The 18,336-nt window shown below is 40.4% G+C and overlaps 1 protein-coding gene across 1 annotated transcript in view; it reads right to left on the bottom strand.

The window, feature by feature from the left end:
- gpr158a (G protein-coupled receptor 158a) overlaps positions 1-18,336 on the bottom strand; it is a 609,794-nt gene that overhangs the window by 19,966 nt on the left and 571,492 nt on the right. Inside the window, exon 9 of the mRNA XM_063044263.1 lies at positions 10,725-10,830. Within this exon, the coding sequence (XP_062900333.1) occupies positions 10,725-10,830 (106 nt within the window). The remainder of the gene's footprint in view (positions 1-10,724; positions 10,831-18,336) is intronic.

The following is an 18,336-nucleotide window of genomic DNA, read 5'->3' as shown; positions in this document are numbered from 1 at the left end:
CGCCTCAAGGAGCCTCTGACAACCAAGTCCAACTCCTGGCCTTCTCGTGTGGCTTAGCCTCTAAGCCTGGCGGAACTGTTTCTACTGACAGGAGAAGGGGCAAAGGCCCCTTCTGCCTTAAAATCAGTGCTTTGGGTAGGTGGAGCTTGTCAGCCTGGGAAGGCAGTCCATCTAAGAGAGGGAAAACTCTGATTTCAAACCTCCGCTGCCTTGCGGCCATGCCCACTTATGGGAGCTTTGGGAGTAAACCCTGAGAACAAATCCAGAGCTGGAGTACCTAAGGCAGTCCGATGTTGCTTTCAACCTCGCTCTGGCAACTCCTGCAACGTCACTGGTGCCAAGCTGCATTGGCCTTTGCCCTTCCCTTGGACAACATCGGTGTCATGGAGAGGGGAGACTTGCAGCTTGGGCAACTGCTGGACTTCCATACAACCTTTCCCAGGCCTGCACCCTGGAGAGACTGAAGCAAGACTTTCCAGGCGCAGATCCATGGTCTCGCGAGACTAACGGATGCCATCCAGTGTTGCATCTTCGGCTACTGCAGGGAAAAGACATATCTTCCTCTTCTGTCTCATTTCAGTATTCAGAAAGGAGCATTTTCACTGTGACCCTTCCATCTCCATCAACTACTCTATTTCTCACACTACTTTTCTCTTGCAGCCATACCACATGCAATAAACATTCTTTTGTCTCATCCCTTCTTTTCCCACTGACCAGAGATCCAACCAGTCTTTCAGGTCACTTCCCTTTCTTCAAGTGTAACACATTTCAATTAGTGCACTCAGTGTGGTCTCCTCTACATCAGAGAAGCCAAAGAAAGATTGGGTGATCACTTTGTGAAACATCCCTTTTGGTCCACAGCATTGACCCAGAGCCTACTACTTTAATTCTTTGTCCCACATCCACTTTGACTTATCTGTCTTTGGCCTCCTACATACTGTATGTCCAGCTTAAGTTTGAGGAACAGTATAAAGAACATAATGATAAAAGATAAAGATTAGGTTTATTTGACACATATTCCAACAAAACTTCCATTGAAATGCATCATTTGCATCAATGACTAACACAGGCTGAGGATGTGTTGGAGGAGCCGTCAAATGTCACCATGCTTCTGGCACTAACAGAGGATGCCCCCAATTTACTAACTCTTACTAATCTGTATATTTTTTTGGAATGTGAGAGGAAACTGGAGCACGAGGAGAGTGTACAAACTCCTTACATACAATGGCGGGAATTGAATACAGATTGTTGATCACTGGCACTGTAAAGTATTGGGCAAACTGCTACACTACTATACTGCCTCATCAAGTTCAACCTCTTGTTCAAGTTTATCGTTATTCAATGGTATGCATGAATATTGCAAAGCAAAATGACTTTCCAGTCAAAGCTGCACACCATACATATAATTTACACACAACACGTAAAGTAATATTACCACAAATAAATGAACGAATAATGAAATATATTCCAGAAGATTGATGTTTAACATAATGTGCATTTATAACTCAAGTTAAAAAGTAAAAGTAACCCTATAAGTGATGAGATCTGGATGCTGTCAGGGATTTCAGTAGTCACATGGCCTGGGGGAAGAAGCCATTTCCCATCCTAACATTCCTTGTTCTAATGTTACACTAGATCCTGCTTGATGGTAGGGGGTCAAAGAGATTATGGGGCAGACAGGAGGGACCCTTGACAATGTTAAGGGCCCTGTATGCAGCACTCCTAATAAATATCTCAGATGGGTGGAAGAGGGACCTCAATGGTCAGCTCAGCAGTCCTAACAATCTTTTTTTAAATCATGCTGCAACCCCCCCAGAATTTAATACTGAAGTTTTATAATTTCAAAAGAGCTTCCAATTTTCAAAACACATCTTTCTTTGAATTTATCATGCCTCAATTTGAACTTGTATCTTCGGGGTACACTCCAGCCATTCAGGGCTGCATGTAGACCTGAGGCAGTGTGGGGTCTTTTCTGTTTTCCCTTTGGATCACATCTGCTGTAATAGGAAGACTTTTGATTTGCATTAGGGAGAATACGTCGAGGAGTGTGAATTGTGAATTTTTCCGGTACTTCCTTTTCCAAGGGTAAACGGGATGATCCGACAGCATTTCCATGATTAGTCGTGCTCTTGAATTCAATCTTGTAATTGTGTCCTCCAAGAAGCAGAGCCCATCACTGCACTTGTGCTGCTGCTGTTAGTGGAGCACCCTTCTGTGAATTGAAAATGGACACTCGTGATTGATGATCAGTAACGGAGGTAAACTCTTTCCCATATTCTCCTTCTTCTTTGGCTGTCCATTGATTTCGATGTTGACTGTGCTGAGAGTTTAGTCTCTGCAGGCACGTTTATGGGCTGCAAGACCAGCATTGGATTGGCACTATCTCCCACATCGGCTGCATTTGTGATTTGACTGGTCTAGCACTGAATGTCTGTGTTCATGACCTGCTTCATATTTCTTCTGCCTTTCATCCGTGATAGCTGGGATTGACTTCATGACAATGCAGCACTAATTTCTTCTGCCCAAAGCATCTTTCTCCCGGGTGTTGACATTCATGTCGGTGTTCTTCATGTGGCGTTTGAGCACATCTTTGTAGTGCAGCTTCTGACCAGCGTGCTTCTTCTTTCCTTCCTGTAGCTCTCCGTAGAAAACAGCTCCGGGTAAACAATCCTCGCTCATTCTTGTGACGTGATCAGTCCAACGCAGCAGAGAAGCTGTAATGACTGTCCCAGCATGTTTGAGCACCTCCACATCTGGTACCCTCTCTTGCCACATAATGTGTAATATTTGGCGTAAATGCCTGTGTTGTGCCTTGGTCAATTTCTTGATGTGCCTCCGATACAATGTCATTGTTTCAGTTGAATAAAGCAGAGATGGTAAAACAGCTGTGTTATACACTTTGACCTTGTTTGCCATTTTAATGTCATGGCGAGACCAAAGTTGCTTCTGCAAAGCATCAAAGACTTCTGTAGCTGATTGAATTCTCCTCACAACTTCCATATCTGATGAGTTGGTGTTGGTCACAGCACTTCCTAACTATGTGAAAGAGTCAGAACATTTCAGCGCTACCCCATTGACCGATATGACTGGTGGTTGGGTCTCACTGGGACAACACAGAGGAGGAGGCTGATACAGAAGTTCGGTTTTAGAGACATTGATTGTTAGGCCAAAAAGAGTGTCAGGAAATGAGAAGCGGTCTACCATATAAGTACTGGTTAAAAAGTTTTTAAACTCCAAATCAGACTTAAGGCCTCTCTGTCAATTTGTGCATAATTTTTCTCTGCAGTGGTAAGGAAACATGATGCAAAGGCATTCAGTTACATCACTCGTAACATGTGGCATGACCACACCATAAGGCGAAGTGTCACGTGCAAGCTTCACTGGATCTATTTTCAGTACTGGGTTGACGGTGACATTAAAGTCACTTCAGATACTGAAACACCCATTCTTCTTGGCTACTGGGACCACTGGCATTTCCTATGAGCTCCACTTAATCTTGGAGAGAATTCCTTCAGCTTCTCTGCGATCTAGCTCACTGGCTACTTCATTACAGATGGTACAAGGAACCAGATGAGCTTTGCAAACCCTGGGTGTTGCATTTTCATTGAAGACTATTTTAACCTTGATATGTTTGAGTTTTCCAATGCCATCCTTAAACATTACTATGGCATTATCCAGTCTCAATTCATTTTCAGTTGACATTTTTACGGAGGATGTGTCATGCAAATAGTGTATGAATGTCATATTACTTGTCTATTGTTAGTTTCCACATTGTTAATCTCAAGGCAACTCAGTCCTGTGACATCCTCATCATTATCAGATTTTTCATCAACAGTGCTCTTTTTGAAATTGCAGCTTGACTTACTCTCTCTTCCCTGTGCAGTCCATTTATTTTTATCTGCTTGACATGTTCTTTGTATGTATGCAGGTTTGCAGGTTTTGCCTTTAAACCTGCATTTTTCTGGTGTATGTGAGCCTCTGCAACAATGGTAACACAATTTGCTCCGCTTTGTTGATTTCTGTTTAGAAGTTGCAACTTTCTTCATGCTCATTTTCATTCTTGACTGCAACTCAATTGCATCTCTGCCTGCTATTTCCATTGAGACTGCTATTTCATCTGTTGTTTTAAATGCAAGTTGGGCTTCGGTTGGGAGCCTTTTTGAATGTTTTCTTGTAAGATTCCACAAATTAAATGATCTTTCAGTACATCATTTAGCCCCTCATTGAACTGATAATGACCAGCAAATCTCTTTAATTCAGCCACATATGCTAAAATGGACCTCCCTTCTCTTTGATTCCACTTATGAAATGTAAAACATTCTGCAATCATTTATGGTTTCAGTTCTAAATGTTCCTGCATTATGTTCACAATATCAGCAAAGCTCATTTCAGTTGGTTTGGGGAACAGTTAAACGTCAGAGCAAAGTGTATGCCTTTAAACCCAATACACTCAGCAAAGTTCACACTTGTTTCACATTAGCTGTTTCACTTGCTTTAAAGTCTGCTCAATTAGCTCAGCATACATGAGCCAGTTATCTGTTGAGCAATCAAATGTGTCAATATTTCTGATGTAGCCAGCTACTTCTGCACTTTTTAAAATGATTATTATCACCTGGTACTCACTATTTATGAACCAGTGAATTCTTCCATTTTCTACTTTTTTTTACTTGATCATCTTTCCTTTTGCAAAGAAAATATGCTGCTCCATAGGAAAAAGGCATTGTTCTTTTTTCAAACTGGATCGTTTCTTTTTGCAGTTTTGTTTTTAACTCAAACGTCTCACTGCACTTCAACGGGTCAGTAATCAGTTCGGGCTTATTTTTAAAATACTAATTTAAAGGAAAAGACAGAGTCTAAAATGCAAATTTTAACTTAGTTTTTACTTTGAGCAAGATGTGGTGGTGTGATGGCATATGCTATTTATGACCTGTAACAGATAACCTGCTATGCATTATGTAAACAACAATAAATGCTTAATAAAACAATATATTTACAATACTACTCAAATATTACAAAGATATTAAATATACAACTCATTCTTGCTTCCAGTAATGTTCGTAAGGTCAAATCTGGTAAGTTTTAGTCTACAGATTTGTTGAGGCAACTAATGATAATGTCCTGCAGACAGTTCATAAAGCTACTTCTTTTACTTCTTCATTCAAATATGATTCTACTACCAAGCTGTGTGCAATTGGAACCTGTGATATACATTTTGATGGTGTATTTTGGGCTGATTGAGCAATGTGGTGCTTTGCTGTCCCTGAGGGAGCTTGGTAAGGTTGGGAGTGGAGTGCGCAGCCTTGGCAGCCTAAAAGCTTGGACCCACGACGTGAGCCCATGCTTCTCTCTGATTCAGGCCCTGAGCAGGGTTGAAGTTGATGAAAATGAAAGTGGAGGATGGGGGTTCGGCACTATTTGAGCGGTCTTTCTCTTCTTCTCGCAAGCTGCTGTCAGAGGAAAGTGCAGGAATTTTGGGATCCATGTTGCAAGGATTGATAGGTGAGGCTCATGGCTGTGGACTCATTTTGGGGGACTTAGAGGTTCATATTGCCATGTCCCCGGATTCTGCTTACTGTTTTTGAGTGGTGTGATCAGGGCGATCGATGCAGACTGGGGCACTACTGTGTAGATTGACTCTGCAGTCTGCAGTTGGCTATCAGTGTGGCACTGAATGAAACTAAACTGCAGTCCTGCTTTGATGTGATATTCTATGTGCTGTAAAGCTTGCTTTTTGCCATTTACACAATTAGTTCTTCTTTTGTGTTTGATTTTTTAATGGGTTTCATGGTGTTTCTTTGTTTCTTGGCTGCTTCTAGGAGGATGAATCTCAAAGTTCTATTCTGTATACATACTTTGATAATAAATGTACTTTGACTGACTTTGAAAAGATTTTCTGGGGATCAGAGAGCAGAACTACATTTCTGATTGTTTTACTGGATTGCAGAGTATGCCAAAAGAGCAAATGACTTAATCTTACTTCTGTTTTTTCAATTCCTGTGAATAATGATATATCTTTCTGAATTGCCACTCTAGATCTTTTGTAATTGACTTCAAATCTCTGATATCTGACTATGACGCGGTTTAGTCTCTATTGCGCATCACCGGAAAGTTCAGCATTTATTGTCTGTCTTTCTTTGCACTTGAGTGGGCACCTTCTCACTTTCAATCTGCATTACTCCTGATGTATTTACACTCATATTGCTGTGGGATAGGGAGTTACAGCATGTAGACCCAGGGACAATGGAAGAGGGATGCATTTCCAAGTACATTTCCAAGTCATGATAATAAGGGGAACACTGTTTAATGCCCTTGTCTCTCTTGGTGGTAGGATTCAATGGTTTGGAAGGCGCTGTCAATACAGCCTTCGTGATTAAATGCTGTCCATTAATATCACAAGGTGATTGCAGTAGAGGGCACAGATATTTAGGATAACTCCAAGCATGGTATCTTTCAAGTGGGCTGCTTGGTCTTGGATGCCTTTGAGTTTCCTGAGTTTTGTGGAATTGCTCATCCACTGTACTGCTGAGTTGTTCCTTGCTGATGATGGACAGCCTTTGGGGCATTAGGAAATGAGTCTCATGCAAGGGGAAACCACCCTCAGTCTAACTCTATGTACATTATATTTATGACTTCTCCAATTGAGTATCATCAAACCATTTCATCACCTTGGAAATTTCCTTTAACCTGTATCTTAACCTTCTCTATTGCAAAGAAATTCATTTACACATGAAAGCTTGCACCAAATGGCATGGAACAGTGGAATTAAAGCTCTGATAAACTGAAAAGAGATATTCATTAAACTGCATTACATAGGTTTCCATGTGAATAAGTAGTGTGAAGTTAACTATAGGTAATTTGGGGAGTTCGGCACACTGTATGATGGAAGGCCCACATCAGAAGAATGGCAATAATGTTTTGTAAAAGAGGTAAACATCTGGAAGGAGGATTGGAATGCTCGGAGCAGTTCACAAAATACAGAAGGTCTCAGCCGAATAGTAAATGAAACTTTGATTCTTTGTTGCAGCGCAGCTGACTCTATCGATCCCTGTTCTAATAGATTCATAAACCAGAATTCTAGTGATTTAGTTTTCCCTTATGAACTTGGCAAGACCTGTTTATCTGCACGACTCACTTTACTGCACAAACCTAGATTAATCTAGCAGTAGCTGCATCATCTTTGCATTTAGTGACGGCTAACATCACAGCTGCGTACATACCTTGTGAGATTTGTGCACATGCGATGACACGCTCCAGGGGTTCATGACACAAGTCCTCAATATGTACATGGGGGGAGATTAGGGAACCACATGGGTTTCATTGCCATCTAGTAGTTTTACGGCCATTTTTACAGAGACCTGCTTTGAATACAGATCTATTTAATTACTTAAATTAAATTCCTCTGCTGCCATGGTGAAATTCAAACATATTTCCCTATATCAATGGTCATGAATTATGGTTATCAGTCCAGTAAATCTGCTATTAAAAAATCCCACCCTCAGAATCCTTACTTTGAAAATTACCTCGCTGTCAATAAACCCAAGTAACCTAAGTACATATTAACAACCTACAGGCTACCTTTAATATATGTGTAAAAGTTTTCCATACAGGATAATCAGGTATCGACATGCTCTTCTTCCAGTACAGAATGTGCCACATTTGAAGACATCCTTAAAAATTCAGCCAAATAATATACATTATTTGCTGAGATAATTTTACATAAGCTCAGGAGTAGCATAAAGCCTTGGGTAATAGATTCAAGCTATTGAAGAGAATCTTTTGATGTTTTGGGGGACTATGTATATAGATCAATGCACACAAATGCTGGAGGAACTCAATGGATCAGGGGTCATCAGTCCTGATGAAGGGCCTCACACCAAAATGGCACAGCTCAATTCCCTCCATAGATTCTGCGTAACATTTTATGTGTATTGATCCAGGCTTCCAGCATCTGCAGTCTCCTTGTGTCTCCGGACTATGTACATGGCTCAAATTATTTTTGTGAAGGATATGAAATGGTTAAAGTTATTGCTCTGATGTGGCGTCATGTCTGAATGGCTGAATACATTCCCATAATAAATGGCAACTTCTGTGTCATCAGCAGTAAAGCACACAGTAGTGTTTATTTAAAGCACAGTGGAGATCTCACTTATGAATGCTCAACTTGCTGCTCTGGTGGATGAGGGTTCAAATCTTAAAGTTGTTTCAAATAATGTGAATGATTTGGCCAATTCCAATTACTAGGTCTGCCAGCTGACTCTTGCAGGGATAGATTCATTTTAATATTGAAATTGGGATCCTGTGTCATAAATCAAACTTCAGTTACTTCAATCAGATCAGTGACTATCGAGAGCTGACCAAGGGATGTGTTCTCCTCACTGCTCTCCAGATTCCTCACTGTTTTTCTGGAATCAACTACAAGTTTTAAAATGGCATGCTCCAGTGAATTGCTAGTCGTCGGTAGTCCTGTGTTGATCTAAGATCCTATCGGAGTAATTTCCTTGAAGAAATGCCAAGCTGTCAGATTGGTACATCTCTTTTGTCATGGCTCTGGTTTGAATGGACCAATCCACTCCATTGCTTGCCTATGGAAGTTGATAATCTTTCTGGTACAAGCTTTATACTGCACTGTCAATTGAAACCCAAAATCCGTGGGACAAGCTTTGTGGTATTTTCCACATTAACTACACAAAAAAGAACAGCCAAAATCCAGAATCTAGAATGGCTTGAGTTATCAGAGATATTCATATTTTATGCTGCGGTCTTCTTGGAATTTATCTGCATGAGCAATGATGAAATCAGTAACGTTAAAATATTTTTGTATTTCCATTTAACGTAATGTTATGGTCACTGAATTGGGTTTAACCATGGCAGCAAGCAATCAGAACAAAAGTTGTTTTATAAAATTCGAGATGAGGTGTGAAGTTGTAAAGTTCAATCCCCATTGCTTCACTAACCGTAATACCTCTTCCCAGCTACTGAGGTCATACTAACTGGCCTATAATTACCTTCCTTCTGCCACTTTTCCTTCTTGAAGAGTGGAGTGACAATTGCAATTTTCCAGTCTTTCAGAACCATTTCAGAATCTAGTGATTCTTGAAAGATCGTTTCTAATGCACCACGATTACTTCAGCCACCTCTTTCAGAACTCTGGGGTGTACACCATCTGGTCCAGGTGACTTATCTACCTTCAGACCATTCAGTGTCCCCAGAACCTCCTCCCTAGTCATGGTAACTTCACACACTTCATGCCCTCTGACACCTGGAACTTCCACCATACTACTAGTGTCTTCCACAGTGAAGACTGATGCAAAATACTTACTCAATTCATCCACTATTTCATTGTCCCCCATTACTACCTCTCCAACATCATTTTCCTGCAGTCCAACATTCATTCTCACCTTCCGAATTGCTTCCAGAAATTCCAGCTATTGCTGCTCTTCTGTTATCCCTGCCCAGTGTTTTTTTTCAATCAATTCTGGCAAACTCCTCTCTCCTGCCTCAGTAATTACCTTTATTCCAAATTCTGGCACATCTGACTTTAGCTTCTCCTTCTCAAATTTCAGGGTGAATTCAATCATATTATGATCATTTTCTCCTAAGGGCTCTTTTACCTTCAGCTCTCTAATCAATTCTGGTTCATTGCACAACACTTGATCCAGAACAGCTGATCCTCCACTGGGCCCAACTACGAGCTGCTCTAAAAAGGCATCTTGTAGGCATTCTAGAAATTCCTCCTCCTGTAATCCAGCACCATCCTGATTTTCCCAATCTACCTGCATGTTGAAGTTACCAATGACTTTGCCCTTATGTCATGCATTTTTGTTCTCCTGTTGTAATTTGTAGGCCACATCCTTACCAGTGTTTGGGGGTCTGTATACTACCCCCGTCAGGGTCTTTCTACCCTTGCAGTTCCTTAGCTCTACCCACAATAATTCAATAACTCCCAGTCCTATGTCACCCCTTTCTAATAATTTAATCTCCTAATAATCTAGCCTTACTACGTGAAGCTAAACGATAGTGCCCACAAAGAGTTACTGAACTCTGAAAATAATTTCCTCTTTCCTGTCATCAGTTTTGTCAGTTCAGTGAACTGCTGCCATCTGGAAAGTGTGATGTCATCAAGCAGGTGATCATACTAAACCATTCTCGGAACAGCAAACCAGAAAGTGAAAAAAATCAATTCTTTTTCACATCGATTTTTTTTTAATTTTAGAAGACTTTAAATAAAATTTAGAACATACAGGCTTGCAATTCAGATAGAAATTTTAAAAAAGCATTTTGTAAACTAAAATATTATTATTTCAAAGTCAACACACATCGGTATGGCCAAAGAGGTTGTTAAGCAATAAATATATGCAAGAACATTATTAAAGTTTCAATTGTACATCATAAAATAAAATATAAGATTTCAGGTTTTCTTGAAGCGAGGACAGTTTTGTGACTATCTTTATTTCCAGTCACATTACTGATAACTTCAAACTAAACCAGGAAACATTGCAAAATAACAACCCTTGTGGAAACGCAGGGTATTACCAATAATTGGTTCTGGATATCTGCATCTGTGCATCCCCAAGCACTGCCAGTTTCAAAGAGTAATGACAGTTAATACAGACTATTTCCCTCTTTTTACAATAGAAAAATAGTGAAATTTATGTTGATTGTTACTGAACGTTTGGCTAAAATAAACATGATACTGCAAAGAAATGAAGGGATAACAAAAATACCTTAGGGATCAGAAGCAAGCCCAGAGTGACAGTCACAGTCAGGTGAGCATGAACAAAGAAGAGCATGAGCATCCAGTCACTGTGAAGACTCGATGCCAGTGTAAACCTGCAAAGAAAAACCACATCTTGAAGATAAAAGCCTTCCAGATTTAAAGCTATCATTTCAGTCTAAAGGGGTTTCAGAGATGAAAAGCATCATTTAGAGAAGTAAAGGACTGCACTGCTTAGGTTCTAATTAAAATCAGACTTAAGTGCACAGCGAAATGTCAGATATGGTCTTCTGTTTCAGCATCTGACCACAGGCTAATGGAAAATTCACTGTACATTTTCTATTTAACAGGCAAAGGATATCAACATATAGCACAGCTGTGCAGTGTTATCAAATTAGTTGGCATCATCTTATTCTCCTCGCACAATCCATAAAAGTGCCTTTGCCTCATTGCCATGTGCCTATCTTTCTTGGAATCAGGTTTCTGTGACTAGCTCAGCATTAAGGCAAATCTCACCAACTGCCACTGTGGGAGGACTGAAACTCTGCACGATTACACCCATCAACAATCTCCAATGACACATATAGATGAAAGCTTGGTGAGGAGAGTGGGAGGAAACGGTAGAATCCACGTGGACAATCAATCCACTTTCACAGAACGCTAAGTAATAGCGAGATTGAAAATCAGCTCCACCAGCTGGTTTCTGCTGAGTTAGACAGAGCGTCCTGTGCAAATGCACTTCTTGGCATGTATGTGAGAAAGAAAAGAGAATGGAATAGATCTTTTACAGACTGCTGAGCGAATAGATACAGACAGGAGAATGAAAACCATTGCCAAAGATTAGACAGGTAAAATTACTGAAGAAAAATAGTGCGTGGGGATTATATGGTCAATGATCGGGAAGGCTGATGAGGAAGTGCACTATAGCCACACGGTCAGAACAATTGGTCCTCTTGTCCAATGTCCAGATAGTGGCTTGTTAACCGAATGCAACTGTTATCTGTAATGTTACCCTTGACTCACAAATCCTTGACTCTTCTTTTATCAAATTCATCTTCTATATTGAGAGCATTTATGAATTTGGATACACTGTATTCAAATTTTTGGATTCAAATGACAAAATAACAAGGCCTGCCAATGAACTGGTATCAGAAAGTAGGCAATATGCATCCAATTACCCCAGCATTGTATCAATTACAGGGTGGACTCTAGACTGCTGATTTAGTTACCATTGCATTAAGGTAAGAAGCATTGGGAGTTTGAATTAGGAATAGATAATTCCATCCGGGTCAAATTTAAAAGATTGAGGACTAGCATTTCTGAAAAAAAATGTCAGAGTATCTGAACACATCTTAGTTGATTCAGAAGCTTTATTGTATCTGAGCAATTGAGGCCATAGTTGAAATGAACAGAAATGTGAATTTGAGTAAAATGGGGCGTCGAAGAGTCACCTGGAGTTTGCTTTACGGGGGTATGTCCTTCTGCAGTGCCATCTCCATGGGTCAGTACTGCAGTAAGTCTGCAAGGAATTTCAGAATATGACTGACAATTCCTTCCACTGGATGTGTCAACCTTATTTTGAATGGTATCCACGTAGCAGGTGGAACAATTCTTCATGTGTGTTCTTGCTGTCTCAGAATTCCCTGTAGTCAGCACGCACAGAAAGCAAACCTTTTTGTCATTAGAGTTAATCTGAATACCAAGCAACTTCCTGGTGTCTGTCTTAAAGGAATGTGAGTGAGAGGAAAGCATGCTGTGATGATTTGCTAAAACATGAAGAAATTAAGCAGAAAATTAAAAGGAATGTAATAAAATTGGTTAAGTAACAAGTTGAGAATGAACACACACAGAATGCTGGAAGAACTCAGCAGGTCAGGCAGCATCTATTGAAGTGAATAAATAGGCAGAGACCCTTCTTCAGGACTGGAAAAGAGGGAAGGTGCCAGAATAAAACGGGGGTGGGGGGGGAAGAGAGCAGAAAGGATAGCTAGAAGGTGATGGGTGAAACTAGGTGGGAGAGGTAAAGAACTGGAGAGGAAGGAATCTGATAGGAGAGGAGAGGAGACCACAGGAGAAAGGGAAGGAGAAGGGGACCCGGGGGGGGGGGGGATGGTGATAGGCAGGTGAGAAGAGGTAAAAAGCCAGAGTGGGGAATAGAAGAGGAGGTGAGGGGGGTGGGAATTTCTTTTTACCAGGAGAAATGGATATTCATGCCATCAGGTTGGAGCCTGCCTGAGGGTAGCTTCACCATGGCACTAGAGGAGGCCATGGACCGACATCTTGGAACAGGAATGGGAATCGGAATTAAAATGTTTGGCCACCAGGAAGTTCTATTTTGATGGATGGAGTGGAGGATAACGAAGTCATCCCCTAATTTATGACAGATCTCAACAATGTAGAGGAGGCTGTATCAGGAGCACCGGACACAATGGACAACCCCAGCAGATTTGCAGGTGAAGAAGGTGGGAATGAAGAAATTAAGTGGTAAACGGGACAATGAAAGCAAATAAGCATGGCAGGATTCTGAAAGATACTGATGAAGCAGAAGGAATGTAAGGATATACCATCAGTTACTATAAAATAATAATTACATTTGGTCCAAGTACATGAACTTTAATTTAACATGGTTGATGTGCAATTAGCAATCTGAAAATGGCTTACCTGGCATTTCTCTGATCCTGTTACTGTCACCAACTACAGGACCTGAAGTGGATAATCATTCACCCAAATATAATTTTCACTTGACCCACAAATATGAAATCTGAATTCTACAATTTAAATATGATTCTACTGCCATTTAGAGAGGCAACATGGATCATCAGATCCAACAAACTGTTTGAAAATAATTTCTCTACCGACAGAGAAATAAGCCAATGTTTTGGGTCAAAATCTTACATTCAATGTGAAATGTCAACAATTCTTTTCCCATCACACATGCTGCGAAACCTGCTGAGTTCCTCCAGCAGATTGGTTTCTGCTCCAGAAGAATAATATGGCTACTGCCCTGATCCTATTCATAATAGCAACCCTGTCTCATTTGTAGGATCCATTCTGCTATCCTGATGCTTGCTTTCCAGTCTGCCCAGCATGACACTGGCCTGCTTCCCTTGCTACTTTATCTACAAGGAAACTTGCATTTTAGCTGCTCACACCCTGTCTGTCTCATAAATCCCACTCATTTCTTTGACTTTTCTCATTAATTCTCTTACTGTCGGATGACTGTATCACTTATGCCATTTAATCTTTTCAGTTTTCCACTTAAACACTTGACAGACACTCTATTTCTTTTCCCATCTTGATGTGTTCCTGAAAGTGTCTTGTTCTCAACTGAACTCACTCATGGCTAAAGGCACAATTTGGTGCCCGTCCCACTTCAGCTCATCTCCAGGAAGCTGGCAGATGGCATTTGCACAGCTGAGAGGAAGGGATATTGGATGCAGCAAATTATATTATTTTGATCGTCTGCATTTAATGAACGAAAAAATGACAACAACACCGCAGAGCACATTGGGCTGAAAACAGCAAGGCAATAACCTGTACAGTTTGAGATTAAAGCAACCAAGATCATTAATGTAAATGATAATCCCATATCATAGTATCCCAAATTAAGTATTCCAATAAATTACATTCATTATTAAGATGATTTGTTGTTTAAGAATCCTGCTTATCACAAGCAACTTACATCATGATTATCAGGTATGAATTTATGAGCTTGTACGGTATGACTATGCTCAACTGGTGCAGTTACACCACAAGTTACATGCTGAACGTATGTGATTGCAGATTATGTGAGATTACAGCCGATAGCTCATCTTAAAATTCTACAGTTCCTGCTGCATCTAATGGTGGTAGGCATTAAAACATGTAATGGAGGGAGACACCTACAGACACCCCAATCCTCATCAGCGATAGAACAATTCTCGTTGTCACAAAGAACATGGCCAGGTGGATAATCTCTTCCTCAGGTCTCTATTATCACAGTTGCCAGTCCTCATCCATTGTGATTTCATTCTTGTGCTGAAAGTGGCTGAATGCACTGAACAGAGCGAAGGGTATGGCCTTCTACATCATCCAGGCTGGCAAACTGAAGCTGTTCTCCAGAACCAGCCATGTCTCTGGCCATGTTGTTCTACATGACTGCTCCAGCTTGGGGCTGGCACAGTAGCATAATGGTTAGTGCATCCCTTTACTCCGCTGACAATCACGCATTTGGGTTTGATTCCCGCTCCTACCTGTAAGGACTTTGCATATTATCCATGGCTGTGTGGATTTCCTCCATGTGGTATGTTTTCCTCCCACATTCCAAGAGGCATACAGTTAACGTTAGTGAGTTATGGGCAAGCTATATTGACACCAGAATTATGGTGACACTTGCCCAGCACACTCCTCACTGATATGATTTAGACTATAAGACATAGGAGCAGAATTAGGCCATCTGGCCCATCGTGTCTGCTCCACCATTCAATCATGGCTGATCCTTTTTTCTATCTCCTCTTCAACCCCAGTTCTTGGCCTTCTCCCCGTAACCTGTGATGCCTTGTCCAGTCAAGAACCAACCAATCTCTGCCTTAAATACACCCAATGGCCTGGCCTCTACAGCTGCATGTTGCAACAAATTCTACAAATTCACCACCCTTTAGCTAAAGAAATTTCTCTGCATCTCTGTTTGAAAGGTCGCCACTCTATCCTGAGGCTGTGCCCTCTTGTCCTAGACTCTCCCACCATGGCAAACATCCATACCACATCTACTCTGTCTAGGGCTTTCAACATTCGAAAGGTTTCAATGAGATCCCCCCATCCTTCTGAATTTCAATGAGTACAGACACAGAGCCATCAAATGTTCCTCCTATGATAACCCTTCCATTCCTGGAATCATCCTTGTGAACCTCCCCTGGACCCTCTCCAATGCCAGCATATCATTTCTAAGATGAGGGGCCCAAAACTGTTCACAATACTCAAGGTGATGCCTCACCAGTGTTTGATAAAGCCTCAGCATCACACCCATGCTCTTGTATTCTAGACTTCTTGAAATGAATGCTAACATGGTATTTGCCTTCCTCACCACTGACTCAACCTGCAAGTTTACCTTCAGGATGTTCTGCACAAGAACTCCCAAGTCCCTCCCAGGGATCTCAGATTCCTGGATTTTCTCCACTTTACTATCCACTTTGATGTTATTTGCTAGCTTATTTTTATATTTCATCTTTTCCTTTTTTTAGTTGCTCTCTGTAGGTTTTTAAAAACTTCCCAATCCTCTATCTTCCCACTCCTTTTTGCTTTTTCAATAGCACTGATTTCCCTTGTCAGCCACGGATGTACTATTTTACCATTTGAGTACTTTATTTTTGGAATACACATGTCCTGCACCTTCCTCATTTTTCCCAGAAATGCACACCATTGCTGCTCTGTTGATATCCCTGCCAGCAGGTCCTTCTAATTTACCTTGGCCAACTCCTCTCTCATACCACTTTAATTTCCCTTACTCCACTGAAATACTGCTACATCAGCCTTTACTTTCTCCCTGTCAAATTTCAAGTTGAACACAATTATATTGTGACCACTGGTTCCTAAGGGTTCTTTTACATTAAGCTTCCTAATTGCCTCCGGTTCATTACATAACACCCAGTCCAGTATAGCTGATCCTCTAGTAGGATCAACGACAAACTGCTCTAAAAAGCTACCTCTTAGTCATTCAACAAACTCACTCTCTTGAGATCTGTTACCAACCTGATTTTCCCAATTGACTTACATGTTATAATCTTCCATTACTACCATACCATTGTCCTTTTGACTCGCCTTTTCTATTTCCTGTTGTAACCTGTGGTCCACCTCCCAGCCACTGTTGGGAGGCCTGTCTATAACTTCCATCAACGCCCTTTTACCTTTGCAGTTTCTTAATGCAACCTGCAAGGATTCAACATCTTCCGATCCTATGTCACATCTTTCTACTGATTTGATGTCATTCTTTACCAGTAGAGCTACACCATCCCCTCTGCCTACCTTCCTATCCCTCTGATATAATGTGTAACCTTGGAAATTCAGCACCCAATTACAACCATCCTTCAGCCACGATTCAGTGATGGCCACATCATACCTGGCAATCTGTAATATTGCAACAAGATCATCCACCTTATTTCTCATACTACATGCACTTAGATACAACACCTTGAGTACCACATTTGCTATCTTTTCTGACTCTGCATCCCTAATGATTTGATACTCAGCTTGTTGGCTGCAACTAAGTCCCATCACCTGCCTGTCCTTCCTGACAATCTGACCGCATGCTATCTTCACTTTTTTTACCATCCTTCCTTTCCTGATATACAAATGATGCATTTCACTGTACATTTTGATGCATGTGTTAAAAATAAAGCTTAATCTTAATCTTTAATATTTACCTGTAATGTGAATGTAAATAGATCCAGCTGAGCCAATTATTTCCTCATCAGTCTATGCCAAATCAGTGGCAATGTGACAATAATGGTCAACTAGATTTTCTCATCTATAATTTGCTTGGTTTCTGATCTGCCAGGAACACCCAGTTCCAAAAAAAAATCATCACAAGCCCTGTGCAACATAGACAAAAACATGAACACAAGGGGTAAGATGAGACTGACTGTCCTTGTTATCAGGCAGCAACATAGCTAGTAAGGTATCAAGGAGCCAAAGTAAAACTTGAGTGCACCAAAATCAGCAGCAAGTGGTCCCTTGGCTACAGTCAAACTTAGCCCAGAGAAGAATGTCTGGTGATGGTTTGAAGCTAATCACCTCAAATCCTTCGAGAGACAAGAATATTTCAAATCTAGTATTGTGCATTAAAAAAACATTAATTGAGAATTTACTGGATAAGTCATTTTTTGGGAACAGTGATCACAATTTCATATGTAAAATATTTAGACAGAAAACGGAGCATTTATTCTAGAAAAGCAAACTATAAAGGCACAAAATGTGAGTTTGCGATAATTGATTGGGAATCCACAGAAAAATATGATGGCTTGTTAACTTTTGAGGAACTAAAATGTATTTTACTAGTCATATCATTTTAAGTTAAAAAATACAAAGTGGAATCAACAGAAGTTAAAGGTGGAATCATATCCAAGGAAATGTCAAAAAATACAGTAAACCTGAAGAGGTAAAATTTCAAAATTCAGCAGAAAGCTATTGACAAGGAAAGGGGAAGTAAAATATTACAGTAAGGCAAGAATAAACATAAAAAAGATTGTAGGAACTTCCATAAGTTCAGTAAAAAAGGAACGCATCAGTTCCAGTTAATGTGGGTCCTTACAGAACAAAACTGGAAAATTATATTGGACAAGAAGTAAATAGCAGAGACATTAATTTAAAATGTTATGCTTCTCTTCATGCAAAACTTTTCAGGAATAGTGGAGGAGTGCAGGTCTTGAGTAAATGGAGAGATCAAAGAAATTAACAATAATAATAAAATAACCCTGAAGAAATTAATAGAGCAGAAAGCTAATAAATCATCAAGACCTGATCATCTACATTCTTGGGTTTAGAAGGAGGTGACTATGGAGAGGTCAGATGTGCTGATTGTCATCTTGAAAAATTCCACAGATTGCTTCCAGCAGAATGGATGGAAACAAGTGTAACTCAAATACTAA

The sequence above is a fragment of the Mobula hypostoma genome, chromosome 3, assembly GCF_963921235.1.
Source record: "Mobula hypostoma chromosome 3, sMobHyp1.1, whole genome shotgun sequence".
Lineage (NCBI taxonomy): Eukaryota > Metazoa > Chordata > Chondrichthyes > Myliobatiformes > Myliobatidae > Mobula > Mobula hypostoma.
This window is presented reverse-complemented; position numbering and strand designations above follow the sequence as displayed.